The 16,617-nt window shown below is 41.7% G+C and overlaps 1 protein-coding gene across 3 annotated transcripts; it reads right to left on the reverse strand.

The window, feature by feature from the left end:
- Positions 1 to 3,995: 3,995 nt before the first annotated feature.
- On the reverse strand, positions 3,996 to 12,946 carry TRMT10A (tRNA methyltransferase 10A). Of its 3 annotated transcripts, none has more exons than XM_031608820.2 (8): positions 12,816 to 12,946; positions 12,312 to 12,592; positions 11,392 to 11,554; positions 10,173 to 10,244; positions 9,645 to 9,719; positions 8,501 to 8,650; positions 7,696 to 7,801; positions 3,996 to 4,411 (listed from the first exon to the last, which is right to left on the reverse strand). In XM_031608820.2, the coding sequence occupies exons 2-8, from the start codon at positions 12,509 to 12,511 to the stop codon at positions 4,245 to 4,247; spliced, it is 933 nt and encodes a 310-aa protein (XP_031464680.2). In that variant the 5' UTR covers positions 12,512 to 12,592; positions 12,816 to 12,946; the 3' UTR covers positions 3,996 to 4,244. The 3 variants fall into 3 exon arrangements, with proteins under 3 accessions (XP_031464680.2, XP_031464679.2, XP_089995436.1); XM_031608819.2 differs by having other exon boundaries at positions 10,173 to 10,319; XM_090139310.1 differs by lacking the exon at positions 12,816 to 12,946 and having other exon boundaries at positions 10,173 to 10,319; positions 12,312 to 12,755.
- Positions 12,947 to 16,617: the final 3,671 nt, after the last annotated feature.

Here is a 16,617-nt window from a genome sequence, read left to right on the forward strand (position 1 = left end):
ATCCCAGCTCTCTCAGCCTGTTCTCATAAGGCAGGTCCTCCAGCCCTCCGATCATCTTCACGGCCCCCTACTCGACCCACTACAACAGCTTCACATCCTTGTATAGGGGGATGCAGTACTCCAGGTGAGGTCTTACAAGAGCAGAACAGAGGGGCAGAATCACCTCTCTCAACCTGCTGGCCATTTTTCTACTGATGCAACGCAGGATACGGTTGGCCGCCTGGGCTGCAAGCATAAAGGACAAACAAGTTTCAATGCGTGAATCTTAAGACTAGAATAAAAGTTATTTATGTTTAGAGGATAAAGAATGGCAAAAGTCACACCAGATCAACAGGCTACAGCCTAATACAAGTGTTACCCAGTCATGCTGTTCACTTGTCTTGACTCCTTCCCTGGTCCTACCTGCCTGCTCTATTGATGATGTAGATTCTCTAACAGGAAGAGCTGAAACAGATTCTCACAAACACCAAGGCACAGCAAGGATGGAGATCCTTGAAAGACTATTCTGGTGAGGCAGCTGCATTTCTTTGTTCTGTAACAAAATTAGATGCCTCATCTTCAGAACTATCATTTGTTCTGACCACCAACAGCTGGGAGTCTACAGCCTTTTGGAACCATCCTCTGTTACTGAGAAGAATCAGACAGTAAGCTAATTTAAATAGTCATGCATCAATGTTAAACATTTCTAAGTGGTTCATGAACTACTCGGGTAGCAAATCAACCTTCCCTGAAAGTATTTATTTCCATTCCTCTTCAGAGAGGTTATACTGTCACTGCACACTGGGCCCACTCAATTTATCTCTGCAGTGTGCAGTTCAAAAAGAAAAGTTATGCACTTCACTGCAATAACTAAATATGGACAAAGTTTCAGAGTTTTCAGGAAAAAAAAAATATGCAGTCATTGAAAACTACTTCAGTAAGCAGTTCTGAAAAAAAAAACTTATTATTCTAATACATTTGAGTATCTTTATTACGTAACTTACTCACTGAACAAATAGCTGACAGCACTCATCATTCACTGCCTTCAGTTCAGATCTCATACCTGTCTTTTACTGGGGATTTACTTGGACCTGGAATAGCAGTGGCCATCTCTCATTTTTAACAGCTGGAATCATTGCTGTTGTTTAGGCAGCTTTCTCTAAGTGATATGCCCAGCCTTCCCATGAGTAATTTTGCTGTCATGCCTGCAGCACAACTGTCAGAAGTGCACCATGTCATATTACAGGATACAATTCAAGCAGCTTGGAAGCCAAATTCAAAGTCCTACCATTTCTCACAAATCCCATGTTTTTTTTAAATCACTTGTTTCCTGCCCACCACTGCAGAGTGACAAGGTGCTAAGATGTACTACTTGAGAAGCCCATGCTCTTTTTCATGGGGGCAGTCAAACATTCAGGGAAACTGGAAAATAAAAAAGGACAACATACACATCCAAGTGAAATACAGGACAAGACCAACACTACTCAGGATGGTTTTCCCAGGAATGTCATCAGACGGCCATCCTACCATTCTGCACTTCCACAAAGCAAAAAGATATTAGAGAGACAGGAGGACTACATTCCTGGTCTGTCTGATGAGCAGATGCAATATGGCAGGGGCTACAGGTCTCCCCACTTTTGTGCTGCAATCGTTTTGTCAATAATCTTGTCCTACCTCTGGAAGAAAATCTTGTCCAGGTCATCACATCACAAGAAGTACAAGTCCTTACTGCTCCATCTACAGCAGTTGACACAACCTGAGAACAGCATCTTGTAGAGACAGTGCGTGACAAGATGCACAGACTTCAGCATAGTATGACCAATGAGGTTAGCATGATCAGAGAAAAGGTAAACAACAGCTACAGAAATTACTGTCAAAGGCACTAGAAAGGACACAAAAACCAAAGTGATTTAGACAACGTGAATGAACACCCAGTGATTGGTCATAATATCACTACTATGATATTATGGAGCAACACTCGAAGTTTTACAAAAGCAACATGCTAGACTTTTCCTAATTTGAAGTTAAATGTGTTAGAAAACAGGAAGTGGGAGCCAAGTGACACTTCCAGACAGTGTTTCCTTGTTTTGTAAGACCACATAAATCCTACCGACTTTAGAACTTGCTGGCAATCACTGCCCAGGTCTCCCACAAACTCACAACTTTCACCTGCTTTGTGTCAGTCACAGTCTGGCTACATGCTTGTAAGTACTACAGGTAACTACTGTCTGCTGCAGGGATACTGGACCTCTAAATTGCAGGTACTTACTCCAAATCTGTTGGAAGCACTGCAGGTAGGCATCACTCAAATCTTGCAGTCATTCATACATCCTGTAGATTAAAGCAAGGACAGGAATATGGTCTGGATTTATCCACAGATAGGAAAGCTCCAGATTTGCAACAGCTTGATTTAAAAATGTGCATTTTTCTGTTTTCACTGCTGCACACGCAAGACAGGCTGTCTTTTAGGCTGTAATACAATTCCTTCATGAAACAAAAATGCTTTGTCACCAGAATAATTTCATAAAATGCCACCGGACCCATTCAAGTGTCTCTAAAGTCCCCAGTTTATCTCCTGAATGAGGCACACATATGAAATAAGCCTTAAAAAAAACCTTTAAGAGACTGAAGAGTCTTAGACCAGGTTTAATAGGTGCTATGTACATTAACATGCAGTGTCTCAGCTGTAAAGATAAAGACCTCCTTGCAATTTTAAAGTTTTACAAATTTTTGTCAGAACTCAGTGTAATAAATAGTGGGTATACTTACACTGCTTGTTACAGATACAATACCAGCAGTGCCTTTATGAAGCTAGTCTTGCTGTAACTAAAGAAATCATGTTTTTATGTAGCTTAACAAAACCAAACCAAGAAGTACTTGAGGAAAAACGCCATCCTTTCAAAAGAAGAAACTTTTCTGTGGTTATTTTAAAAGTATAGGGAGAGGTTTAAGAAGTCATGACCAGTTTGCTGCCAACCCTTTAGGGACCATGAGGACTCTGCAGGGATCTCACTTCCATTCTCAATTAAAAAGCAATAGCAGAGGAAGGAATACAGATACAAAGTCACATTTGCATCTCTTCTGATTCCAGGTCAGCAGAGACAAGCAGTCACAGTAATGTGGGTTTTAGCTCTTCAGCAATCAGTGTGAGAGCCATACTTTTTCACAGTCCAAAATGCCCCAGCAGCTACTTGGACAGCCCCTACAAAGCAAGGGAATGGGGCACATTCTCACAGGTGAGAAGCGAAGCCACACCTCCAAAGTGTCCATTTCTGAACTTGGAAAAAGCACAAAGTGGTTTACAGCTTCCAGCCAAGACAGAAACTATGGCTTTAAAAGGAAAAAAGAAAAAAGCAAAGTATTTGACAGACAACACAGTTAACATAATGGGGAAAAAACAAAAAAACAACCAACCAAAAAAAAAAACAAAAAAAAAAAAAAAAAAACAGGTATACTGAAACTGAAGAATAAGACTTGTAACTAAGAGATCCTGACTTCCAGTATTATTCTGACACTGCAGGTTAAATTTTACTAAGATGATAAATATATAAAAAGTGATCGTGTCACCTGAACTCACTGCACATGAACCAACAAATGTATCACACACCAGCCAAGGCACATGCTTCGCATGTACACAGACACCCATTTACTCAAACTGAAGCATTAAGCAATGGCTTGACCCCACACTTTTATCTCCTCCTCTGACTACAACTAACTAAAATCAGGGGTGTAAATTGGAGTGGCTCAGCTGATGAAGGCAGCCCAGTTGCTTGTGACTGTCTGTTGAGATGCTCAGAAAAATCAGAGTTATTTCTGTCTTTAAGTGAATGTCTTGCAACAGGCACAAGTGGTATAGGTTTTGAGGTCACAGGATTATTTGTAATTCACTGCTTAGAACTGAAACAGAGATGAATGCAACATTAAAACAGTGATTAAGTATTTTGGGTAATATACCCAAGCAATTATTAAAAAAAATAAAACCAACATAAATAACATAGCTTCCTTGGTAAAGAAAATAAATTCTGCATTTGCTATTCATTTATTTTTTTTTTAAGCTATTAATATAGAAGTTTCAGGATAAAAACTGCATTTGTTTTTACCCTTTCTGTCCAAGAACAACTTTGACCCAACTCCAAAGCTACCAAGCATTGAGACAATTAAGTATCACAAGAGCAGCAGATGATCTTCAGAGCTTAACTGCTTTGTGTCTCAGTGTTATCCCACAAACTGCACGTCTCATCTTTCCCATCTTCTTATGCTGCAGGCTAGTTGCTGTCTGAGTCATTGTCTTCACCTTCTTTCTCAGACAGAGCATGTTGGGATGAATCATTGGCTTCTCCCAATGGAACTGCCCCTTTCCGCTGTGGCAAGACACTGAAAAAGGCCTCCTTCCAGTCTCTCTTCTCCAGGTACGCGAGGATGATTTCAAACACTGCAACGTCAAGAAACACTATCAGCTCTTTCACAAGAAAGAAACTGAAGCGCTGATAGTAACACAGCTCCAAATCTATTTTTACAGACATTTACATGCATTTGGGTAGAGCCAAGGAAGTGAAGGAAGAAGCAGATGTGGCAATTCTGATACTGTTGCAGTTTAAAGCAAAGCATTTTCAGTCTCTGGTCTCTATAGTCTCTCAGTTACTACAGCAACACTTTTTGTAGTTGCTCCACTTTGAACTGATTTCTGTAAGGGACAGAGGAATGTTCCCCCAGTCCTTCAGGTCTCACAAGTGCCTTCTATACTTATTAACACTTTCCCATGTTAGAAAGGAATACTCCTATGGATGCGCTTTAACAATGATGTCACTTCCCTCCCAAATTATAACACAAAGACAGTCTGAAGTCTTCCTAAAACCTACTATGACCTCATCATCTTTTTCTTCCACTTCTAACTGATGAAATCTGAGCTTAAAGCAAAAACTCTCATTACTCCCCCTTTCAGCAAATATTAATAATACAAAGTTCTTGTTGCTGCTATTATACTAACCATACTGTTACCCAACTCCTTCCTGTTTCACCTCTCACAATTTTCCCTGGGTAACAAGAGCTCCAAAGTGCATTACATGCAAATGTAATCAGCAAATTCTTATTTAGAAAAATCCCAGGCTGCCCCCCCCAAAAAAAAAACTTAATATAAATTGTGGCTCTGCAGCAAGGAAGGTAGGAGGTGTAGGTAAACCAGACATAGCTAACAAATCTGGGGTGCAGGGGTGGTTCCTCAAGCTTGAGGCTACAGAAATAGTGCTAACACCATTTGAGAATGGAGACTTCAAAAAAATGCACCCAGTGCAAATGTTCCATATGAGAAATGATCAGAGGAGCTGTGAGGGAGGAGCTGCTCAGATCTCATGCTGAGAGTCAAGATACAGAAAAGCATCACATTTACTAGAGGTTTCCCAGATCCAGATTTCCTGGACAGCCTGCCAGGATGCCCAGATTACAGGACACTGTGACACTGACATAGATGGCCATTTTACCAAGCAGGTTATTCACCTTGAAAGCACTGCCAAAGTATGACCTCTCAAAGGTCATACCACTACATTAAAACCACTCTAAGTTACTCCAGAAAGCATCTGTGGCAAAAATGGTTGCTCAAGAAACAAGAAGAATACAAGGAACACCCTTGCTTTGGAACTTGGTACAGTAAAATTAGAACTGATGGAAAGAGAGAGGCTTCAACAGGGCAACAGAGGCTTCAATGATATGCTGCAATAGCAACAAAAGCATTCAGCAAGGACGGGAAAAGACAATGGGAACAGTTCATAGACATCACTGCAGACTGGAATTTAACATGGTTCTGTAAAATACACTAAAATGAATTCGCCTTGGCATAGAAACCTGAACGGATATTCGTGTTCCTCATGCCATTATAACATGCAGGCTCTGAGCCACTGATAGAAGTATACAGAGTCACCATCCCAATAAGGGTATAAATAAGCAGATAAATGAAAAGCAGCATATGGACTCCATATTGTTAACAACTGTTAACAATGCTAGCGATTTCTCACCACCAGAGGGCCCCGTTCAAAGACTGACAAGGCAGTTAACAAAGAGTTTCTTCTGTGAGATTTTTCCAATTCACCACTATTAAAAGCAGTTCCATAGGGACCAGGCAGGTCCCACAGTCTCATCTATCCCATGCTCTGGTCTTCTAGCTTCAATCCCTGCACCAAGAGCAGGCACCCAGATGTCAAATTAACCAAAACAGAAATGGTGAGCAATTACAAAAGCAACAAGATGCATTCTGAGGACAACAAAAAAATCTCAGCACAAATAAGCTTCTCTCTTGCACAAAATTTATATGAGACTTGAGAGACAGCTTGATTCTGTCCATCTTCTTCATATCTAGTTGCATTTCCCTTGAAAACTGTCTTTTTAAATTTAGTTTGTGTTATTAGGGTTATAATATGGACCAGGGCTATAACTACAACCACAACGTCCCTCCACTTTTGGCAATGGTGGAATTATTCTTGCCTAAAATCCTTAAGCAAAATATTGTCATAGCAGAACCTTTACCTCACAAATGATCTGTGTTTTATGTGTTTTTCAGCTCTGGTCTGAAAATATTTTAGAAGAGTACGGGAATGCAATCCCACACAATATGAAATCCCAGCAACTAAACTGCAGTAAAATCAGGTGCCTACAAGTCTAGCACAAGAAACATGCACAATATATAAACAAATAAATACACATCCACAATAAATACACAAACAAATAAATGAACGTCCAAATATAAGTGATTTTTTTTCCCCCCATAAGCCAGCCTCCAAAAATGTTGACACTAGAGGTCAGTATAAGACTACTGCAGAAAAATTCTCCAATAAAACTCTACAGGTAGCAGAACTTCTAATAAGTTGCACAAAGATTTGCTAGTGCCTATATAAAGAACATGTAAGGATTAAGTTTTAGAAACTATTTCCTTTATGTTTAAATATTCTTTATTATCATGCAAATGTGCATCTCATCAATCACTGGCCTCTCATGAAATTAGAGTTATTAATGTGTTGCATGATAATATAACAAACCTGACACAAGGCAAGACAAATAAAATAAATGAACATGAAGTGAGGCAAAATGAAAACTCATATGCCATGTAAAAAATTCCCACAATGGTCTGCGTAGCCCCTGTTTTCTGTGTTGTTGGTTTTTTTAAATGACACTGAAAAATAATAACAGAACAGGAGGACTAGAAGGCATCAAGACTTTGTCAAGCATAACTGTATACTTCAACCAAAACCAGGAAGCTAGGTAAAAATGCAGTTATGAAAGCTCAGTAGATGGAGTACTGCTTAATCAAACAAGGTCAGCATACAGGTACCTAAGCAGTTATAGCTGAACAAAGCTGTCAGAAGACATGAAATAAACATCACATATTCTTAACCTCCAATGGAATAAAATACACAGAACGGTTTTCAACGTTTTACTCGCTTATCCACTAAGTCTAGAAATAAGGCTGGGGCGGTAGCAATGCCAAAATTAATCATGGGACAAGACACGAGAACAGAAGGTGACTTCTCAGTGGATAAGGCACTTCCTTAGATACTTTTGTATACTTACAGGTTAGGACTATTGTATCCTAAAGGCAATTAAATTCAAGAAACATCAGCACACTAAAAACTGGATGCTTTCACTATAGCGCACATTCTGAGGTTTCAAACTCAGAATTTTGCAGGTATATTCTGTAATAGCATAATCATTCACTATTTTAGAACTTACCATGATTGACTGCTAACACCTTCCGACTGTTCATCTTCACAAAGTTTCCCAGAGGGAGCTGTGCATGACCAATTCCTTGCTCTACAGCCTTTCTGTAAGTAATTCCCTAAAGGAAAGGCATAAGAACAACTGGACTGAGTACCACAATTCCATATCAGCACATACAGATAAGATTACAAGCATCATTTTCTGTCCAGAGTCTCGCCAGTACTGCCTCACTATTACTGTAAAAGATATTTAAAAACAGAAAACTATCCAGATAAGACAGTATCTGCTTCAAGAGTAATCTCTGGAAAACATACCACCTCAAATACATGCCACTCTATAATTTATGCTCAGAAGGATGGCAAACAAGACCTGGTCATACAGCTCAGGCACAGCCTGTTTCAAAGGCAAGCCTGAGCTTAAACACAAAGTTACTCAGTTTAAGGTAACCAGGTTTGTTTGTTTGTTTGTTTGAGGAAGACATACAGAGGAAAAAAAAAAACAAATTCAGCACCTGAGAAACAAACAAACAAGTTCTGGAAAGTGTGTACACTTGTACACTCAATAAGCATACAGAGGTTAGCCTTGGTAAGATGTAAAATCAGTAAGTACACAGATGTTAGGCTTAGTAAGATTGGAACACAAGTCACTGATACCACCACAAGTTTTATTTTCTCTTTTCTGCAACAAATTTTTAATGAAATCTTTTTTGAAGAAGTTTTCTTACTATTTATTTTTGTTAGTTTGTATGTGTGCATTATTTACATAAAGCAAGATGTGAATAGAAGAACTGTAAAGAAGCAGCATACCCACAGTTTACCTTGTGGTGATTATGATCCACCAGTCCTCCAATCACATAAGCCTTCCTCTCATCAAGCTCATTGAGAACATCTGGGGAATCTGAGGTGAGGTACACTAGGTCTTCTTTCTTTATTAGCTCACTGTAGTGCTCTGTTCTAATCTGGATATCCTAAAATAAATAAATAAATAAATAAATAAAAGTTTAATAAGTTACATTTAACTGATGAGTTGCTGGGCAATCTTTACAGACCCAAGACTGAAGCAGCAAAAATAAGAGTTGCTTTATGCCCCTCATTCACGTTTCATTACATCCCATGGTACAGATTGCATACTGCATGAATAATCCACAAACCCACCATAGCTCCCTAAAGCACTGGTGTGTAAAACAGTTGCAGGGAAACTTTCTGAAACCCCAAAAGAACTTTGCAAAAACTTAAGTTCTTGTGATTCCCTTCAAGTGTTACCTTATGTCCACAGGGATCCCAATCATTTTCAAGACCACCTTTCCAAAAGAGCAAAACCAGATGCAAATGCTAACTAAGCTAACAGTACTTGTTAGGATTTGGTATGAGAGGTTTACTCTGCACCTTTGCAAACTGGCGATCACACAAAATCTGCTCAAAGTGGAACCACTCTTCAATCACACAAAGCATTCCTATTTGCTGGAATGCTTGTTTAACAGGGAGTCACAAGGAAAACCAACATGACGCTATGTCAAGCCATTTCTCTAAAGAACACTCAATACTGAGAGGTGATATAACAGAGAAGTGAACAGAAGAATCACCTCATTATTTCAAAGTAGTACTGTTCCCAATAAAAAATTAAAAATAAAAACCAAAAAGAGCACTGCCAAAACAGAAGACTGTCAGAACTGCCTAAATCAAGCAGTCTATCAGAGAACAGCATCTGTTCAAGAACAAGGAAGACTGTGTGTGTGTGGAGTGTTTAAAGCAAAAATAAAATCTAGATTCAAGACAAGCACTCCTTGACTTAAGTTATATTATTTTAGAGCACAAAGAGCCTCACTTCAACATGATATTGCTCTGAAGTCACAGAAAAAAATAACCATAGATTAAGCATTGGTCCTTCACAATACATAACCTAGCTAACAATTGTAATGAAGATTTCTTTTTCCCTTCTTATAGAAATAGTCAAATATTCACCTTCCAGTTGACCCATCCTTTGTCATTTTCATTCATGTTGCTCTTCAGCTGTCCTCCATGGCTGGTCAAGTAAAACTTTGACAAGAACAAATGAAAGACACTACTAAACTGTTAAAATGTCAATTTGTTTCCCCACTATACAATTTTTTTTTCTCTCTTAATCATTAGCTAAAATGCTCACTTATCATCTAGTTAAAAGTGGTAGTGGTGCTAAAACCACACTCATGCAGCTAGGAACATAAAGAAATACACACAGTCCCTTTTTTCTATTTGTGTCATAGACAAAACTGACTATCAATGCTTGTTTTAGTGGCACATCAGTATGTGGCTGTTGGTGCAGTGCCAGATACTTTTTTTGTGTGTATTTTTATAACTTTTGGTTTGAAAATTCATCAGCTAAAATAGATGTAATTTTCTTATTAAAAAAACCAAGCTTTTTTTTTTTTTTTTTTTAAATGTCCAGTTGTGTTGCAACTGTCTTTTTACACACTTTGTATGTGACAATACAGTCAGTTTGTTTCAACATACCTGCACAGGATGGAATGCTTTGCGATTTTCGGCATAACATCTCTGAATTTGCTTGTGAAGCTTCTTAACATCCTGTATACAACACAATTTGTTTTTACATAGTCCTTCAGACAGACCACCACAAAATGCTTTACCATGAGCCAGAAGCTAAAGAGAGAAAAAGGAGGCTTTTAACTGGCAAAAGTGACTGCTGACAGAAAGCGGACATCAGACCCTGACAGAAGGAACAGCCTTTGTGAAGGGATTCTGCTGACGTGGAAACATGCATCTTCCACATTTAAACACCTCTACGCATGTGCTTGATTCACACTGTTCAAGGAAACAAACAGAACAAAATCACTGAGATTTAAGTACACATTTAAACATTCAAAATTAATCTCAGGAACCAATGAGATTTGCCATACCACAACACTCAGTCAGTGCTACGTATGCTCTGCATTACAGTCAAAAAGTAGCCAGACGGGCTTTGCAAAAGCTCAAATTCATGCAGTCTTGCAGGACAGTGAATTCAGAGCAGTAGAAAGGCTTAGACACAACGGGCTACATTCATACATGAGGCTGCAAAGTAACACATGTTCCTTGTAGGGGTAAAGCTGTTCTGATCTCAAAATGGCAGATCAAGTGTCTTGACCAATGGCTGGGCACCATAACTGATCTTTCTCATATTTACCTATCCTGTGAACATCTCTCCTTTTTTTTTTTTTTAATAATAATCCACTCTAGGATTTTAGAGATGGGCTGAATTGTGCTGTCCTGTCCAAACCACTTCTGGCATACCTAAGAGAAAAAGCTCAGTATCCTCATAATGCTAAGAGTTCTCATTTCCATGGAACCTCTCTACCACTGTTGGGAGCCTTGAACTGATTTCAAAGAAAAAAGTAATTGCATGTGGCACATACAACCTTTCTAGCAAAACCACTTTGAAGCAGAATTGCATACAGCTTCATAGAGAACACATTGTACAAACTCTTTCTATATTCCTGTTTTACAGAATCAAACCAACTCACCACATCTCCATGAATGTGATCAGAATCTTCAGCAAGCTTACATAAAGGTACACTCTAAACCCTGAAAATGTCTGCAACTGACGCAAACAGTTCTAGGAGTCATTACAATCTGAAAAATGCTAACTATCCACTACTGTCTGCTCTGATATTGCATCAACACTGCAACCAGAGAATCTTCCAACATTTGCATTTGATGGCCAAATTTGATTTACCTTTAGCACCATCAAGTCATCAAAGCTGCAGTCCACAATGAGGCGAAGCGTGCTGGGAACAACTTCCCTTCGCATACGCTTTCTGTCATTCCCTTCATTATTGGTGTCTGATTTTGATTGACGTTCTAATTTTCTCTTCTGGCGTTTTTCTTTTCGTTTCTGCCTACACAAATAACAAACAGATAAATCTTTGATAAAGAGGTGCTGCTGAGGTGCACATTATGCACATAAGAGCAGAGTTCTGTGATAAACACGGATGGCCCATAACAGTGGTAATTTAATTTCTCTCTGTTGCTTGCATCTGTGCCAACAGAACCATGAAACCGATACCCCAATTCTGCTTGTGAAGTTCTGGATATACATACAAAGATAGATATCTGTGATGATTCAGATGAAGACAATGGTGAGAGTTTTGCAGACTTAAAGGTATTCTGAGTCAGGTCTTCTGCCCAGATATGCTTCTTCCCAATAACAGAAGAACACAGCTCACCATTGCCCAAAAACATTTTCACAGGTAAGTCCACGTAACTAACAGTACAGCATTTCATGTGTCAAAAGAGAAAAAAAAAAAACAACAAAAAATCAACCCAGTGCTTTGCAAGATCTGCCAGCAACAAGGAAAGGCACAACCCATTCCTGAGATTCCTCCCACAAGCCAATAACATGCAATTTTGAAGCCCTCCTCCTATCTGCTTCAAGCTGAGGAACACTTCTACCATGGAGAAAATGCTTACCTTTACAGCTTCTTCTTACTCAGATGGAGCAGACTGTGACTACTGCTTTAAACCTAGTATGGGAAAAAACCGGTTCAAGAGCCCTGATTTGCTAAAGCTATCTATGTACAGATTCTGCTGACACGTTATGACTGTTACAACAAGCTAGCACACACGATCCTAAGAAAATCATTTTGTGAACCATACCTTCGGAGATCCTTCTGTTCTTCCCACTGTTTTTGCTTCAGTAGTTTCTTCCTTTGCCTCTTGGACATGGGCTCGAGGCATTCTGCTTTGCCTGCGCCTTCCTCCTGTCTTTCTACTTGCCTGTCACACGACTTCACCTTCGCTTCCACCTCAGGTGCATGAGGGGCCATGGTGCTTTCTGCCGGTGCTCCCGATGACATCAGCTTCTGGCTGGCTTACAGACTTGTATCTCATCCGCGTGATAAATAGATCACGAAAAACAATTTTTCTTCTCACCAGCTCTGTAAGACACAAGAGAGCAGCACTAGCAAGCTATTAACAATAAGTTCGGTCAGAACGCCCCCAGGACCTCCCCAGAGGCGCGCTGCAGACGGCGGAAGGGCTCGCACCGGGCCCGCCGGCGGGCGGCCATCTCCCCCTTCCTCCCCTCCCCGCCCCGCCCCCCAGCTCCCCGCGCGCTCCCTTCAGGGCTAACGGCCCCGGCGCGCGCGGACCCCCGCGTACCCGCGCGCCGCCCCACGCGCCAGGCCTTCGGAGGAGCAACGGCCTCTCGAGCGCGCACGCGCGCGCCCTCCCCGCCCGTCGCGACTTCAAATCCCAGCGGGCTACTGGCGGCCGTCACGTGCTGCTGGCGGTCACCGCCCCCGGGGCGTCGTAGGCGGCGCTGCGTGGTTGTGACTCGTAGAGCCGTAGGACCGCTTGGGTTGGAAGGGAGCTCTGGAGTCATCAAGTTCCAGCCCCCCGGCCGCAGGCGGGGTTGCCAGCCGCTAGTCAAACGGCAGATCGGGCCGCTCAGAGCCCCCCCAGTCCGGCCCTGAAACCGCCCAGGAACGGGGCATCCGCCGCCTCCATGGGCAGCCTGGGCACCTCACCATACGTTCGGTGGAAAACTTCCCCCTGGCATCCAGTCTGAATCTTCCCTCCTTGAGTATGAAGCGGTCCGCCCTTGACCTATGATGCCCTGGGGGATCCGTCGGAAAAGCGCAGCTTCGCGCCCGGGGAGCTGCGTGGGCTCCGCGGAGTAAGGGGAGCAGAATATCAGTAAAACTTGATCGGATGGCTCTGGTGGCACTAGCGAGTTCACACAGAGGGCAGCAGAGTCCTTCTAAGCGCTGCCATCCCTCAGGGCAGATGCGCCTTCCAGCTCCATATCTCCAAATATAAAAGCCCCACCAGCTGGCTCTTCTGCCCTTAGTGCCAAAACTACGGACAGTGCGTTCACGGACTTTGTGAACAACGCTGCCCGGACACAGGAGTTAATGCTGGAGCCTTGGATTATGAGAAAAACACGATTTGGGCAGCCCAATTCTGTATGTCGATTGCGGTTCGCCTCTCGCTAACGAGGTGCGTGCAGCAAACAGGAGAGATGCTGCCATCATTTCTTCTCCATGTGCATTCATGTTTGTCTCAGGTTTCGCTGGTTCCAGATATACACACTCTTCCAGTCCTGCTGCTGGTTTCAGGTTTGCTGCGGCTAAATTAAAGTCACAGAACTGTATGGGGTCACTACTGTAAGACGCTGACCTTTAGCTGCTGTCCATGCTGGATATTTGCTGTAATATTTGATTTCATTTGTGATTATTTCCTGCATTACTTTATAAATAACCAGAGCTTCTGCTCGCATCTATTTAAAAACTCAATTATGTTACTATTAGTATCTAGATTTACACACCAGGTTTGGCCATGCGTCTCCTTGCCCCAGAGCAGAACGAAAGATGTCTTGGGAGCGCTGCTCACTGAGCCCCCAGCACTAGCTGGAAGACAAAGATGGGCTCGGATGCTTTGGTGCACACTGTTTGAGGTGAAAGCCATGAGCGTCACATCATTGATTGTGAAGGGAAGACAAAAACGTTTTATTGACCTCTGAAAAATGCGAGGAAATCTCATTAGTTTTATAAGGTCATATAAAGATATGAGCTTTATTGTTTGGACTCTGGAAAATGTGCAGCAACAGTAATACTTTGACCCTAATACATATGCCAGCATGGCGTGAGGTGTCCATTAAAGGGCTGATCCCACAACCTCTGCCTGTAGTGGACTTTGGTGGGTGCAAGACCTTTTCATGGGTGTCATTTGATGTTAAGGAAGTCACTGCTGATTTAGCCCAGGCCTAACTGAGGAGAGGCTCAGGCCTCCCCTTTTCCAGGTATTCTAAGACTACACTAAGTGTGCTTTAAATGCATGTATGTAGTTTTTTAGATATAAATATATACATGCACGTGGACGTACATGACACTGTTTCTCTGCACATACGTGATGGTTAGATACTTAGTTCTGTAACAAGCATATAAATATAAATGATCTGGTCTCTAATATTCTGGTAGTAAGAGAAACCTTTGTTCTTTTCATTTCAGGGAAGACATACATTTCCCATGTCCCAAGAGTGTAAGAGGAGGATTACTTTCCCCCAGATTTCCAACCAACATCACCCCTTTCCAGTGAGTGAAGTGTAAAGGTTCGTTTCCAAAGCAGAATCCGTAGTTCTGTTCTTTTTCTAGCTAGAGCTGTTTTGCACACTGATTGTATCATTTTAAATTTTTTTTCTAAAAATGAACAGAGAGCTTGGGAAGTTTCTTGCTTACCAAATGCAGCAAAAGGATCAGCTGGAGTGCAGAAATGCATACACACACAGGTTACCTAACTCTTACATGCAGCAAAACAATGCACAGAAAAAAGAGCTTAGAATGGGACACAGGGAAACAGCAATATGAAAGCAGTATGTCCATCTGATAACATTTCCTTCTGCAAACTGGGAGAAGGACTTGGCTTATGAATTCAGGGATATACTCAAATTAACAGGGAAAATCTGTCTCTTGGGGCATCCTTAGAGACTGGAAGTGTCTCCTGGAGACCCCCATCTGGCCCGTGTGTGCTCTGGGCTCTGTTTAGACATCTTCACTTGTGTATACATGAGGCTGTGCCTCCAGTCCCTTCAGTTCAGAAGCATCTTGCAGCCTGAGTTGTGGAAGCAGAGTACCTAAAAACCAGGGAGCAGCAGGAGCAAGGCTTGCTTCTATTAATCCCTCCCTGTCTCCTTCCCTCTATGTACACACACACAGAGTGCAGAGTACTTCCAAGGGGCTTCCACCAGGTGTAGAGATATGAAGGAGAGGACGGACCAGTTGTGGCTCTGCTGCTTCTCATCATTGCATGACATTTGCAGCCACTGTACTGGGCTTCTCTGTCAGCACAAGGCAATGAAGGAGGCATTTATGTTTTCCAAGGCTGTTCTCACCTAACAGTCCTTCACTCATACAGAAGACCTGATTACAGAAATGGTATTGCTAGCAGTTAAATACAGCCTGGGGCAGTATTTAGTTGGGATATTTGTAGCTAGCAGCCAGCCAAAAGTCCTAAGGCTGTAATGTAATGACAATGCAAGTAGCACTCTAGCCTATAGTGGAGAAGTCATTTTGTGGCAGGGAGCTATTTACAGGACTGACTGAGCTTGCTGGAGAAGAAAATAAAAATCTCTTGCTAAAATAACCTCTGAAATAGAGAAAGAAAGCATGGTGATGGCTGGTGGGTATCTATCCTTCTTATCCCTACCTTACCCCTACTTAAACATGTAGGAGCAGATCCCTCCCAGTGCAGAAAGAAGCAGGCTTCACTGGCTTGGGGAGAGAGTGTCCTGGCACAGATTTTGGTGGGCAAGGTGTTCTGTGGAACACGTGGGGTTAACACACTGCCACGCAGTTATCTGAGGGACAAGGGTTTCCTTAATGAGCCCTCTAGCAGCAGGACTGACTGTGGGATGGGCTGGGGTTTGCTCTCAGAGGAAATGGGGAAACGTGCTTTAGTTGAGAGATAAACCAAACAAGAGGAAAGGGGAAAATATGGGTGAAAAAAAAAGGCCCTGGTTAGCCCTGTTCAGGATGAAGACAGAGTGGCTGGCTTGTTTCATCTTTTCAGTCTCTAATCTTCTGCTGCAATGAATTAATATAGGGGCTGCTAAAAAAGAGAGTTTCTTTTGTACAATATAAAAGCCAAGGAACTGATATTGCACATCATTCTCCTTAACAGAGCATCATTTTCTTTTTTTTTTATGGCACTGATAAATCCCTAGTACTTCTTCTCCCAGACCCTTACAAAGCATCTGCTTCTGGGATTGCCCATACAGTCATACATGAAGTTGGAGAACAGTAGTGAGAATTCAGCCCCTGGCAGCAGCACACCTTTGGTAAAGCAGAGGAGTGGAGGGACCTCCTGGTTCTGCCAGGTCTGGAGGCTGCCTTCACTGTTCAGCAATGTGGCTGCATGGGCATTTAAAAATGAAAGCTGAGGTAATCAATAAAATGGGTAAAAA

Source organism: Phasianus colchicus, chromosome 4 (assembly GCF_987193195.1).
Source record: "Phasianus colchicus chromosome 4, bPhaCol1.hap1.1, whole genome shotgun sequence".
In the NCBI taxonomy this organism is placed as follows: Eukaryota; Metazoa; Chordata; class Aves; order Galliformes; family Phasianidae; genus Phasianus; species Phasianus colchicus.

Excerpts from the sequence above, each read along its gene's own strand:
- TRMT10A (XM_031608819.2), bottom strand. The coding sequence starts at position 12,511 with ATGTCATCGGGAGCACCGGCAGAAAGCACCATGGCCCCTCATGCACCT. Across the intron at positions 7,802-8,500 it reads TGGATCATAATCACCACAAG|GGAATTACTTACAGAAAGGC; the intron begins GTAAACTGTGGG and ends CCTTTCCTTTAG. Across the intron at positions 4,412-7,695 it reads GGTGTTAGCAGTCAATCATG|TGTTTGAAATCATCCTCGCG; the intron begins GTAAGTTCTAAA and ends TTGACGTTGCAG.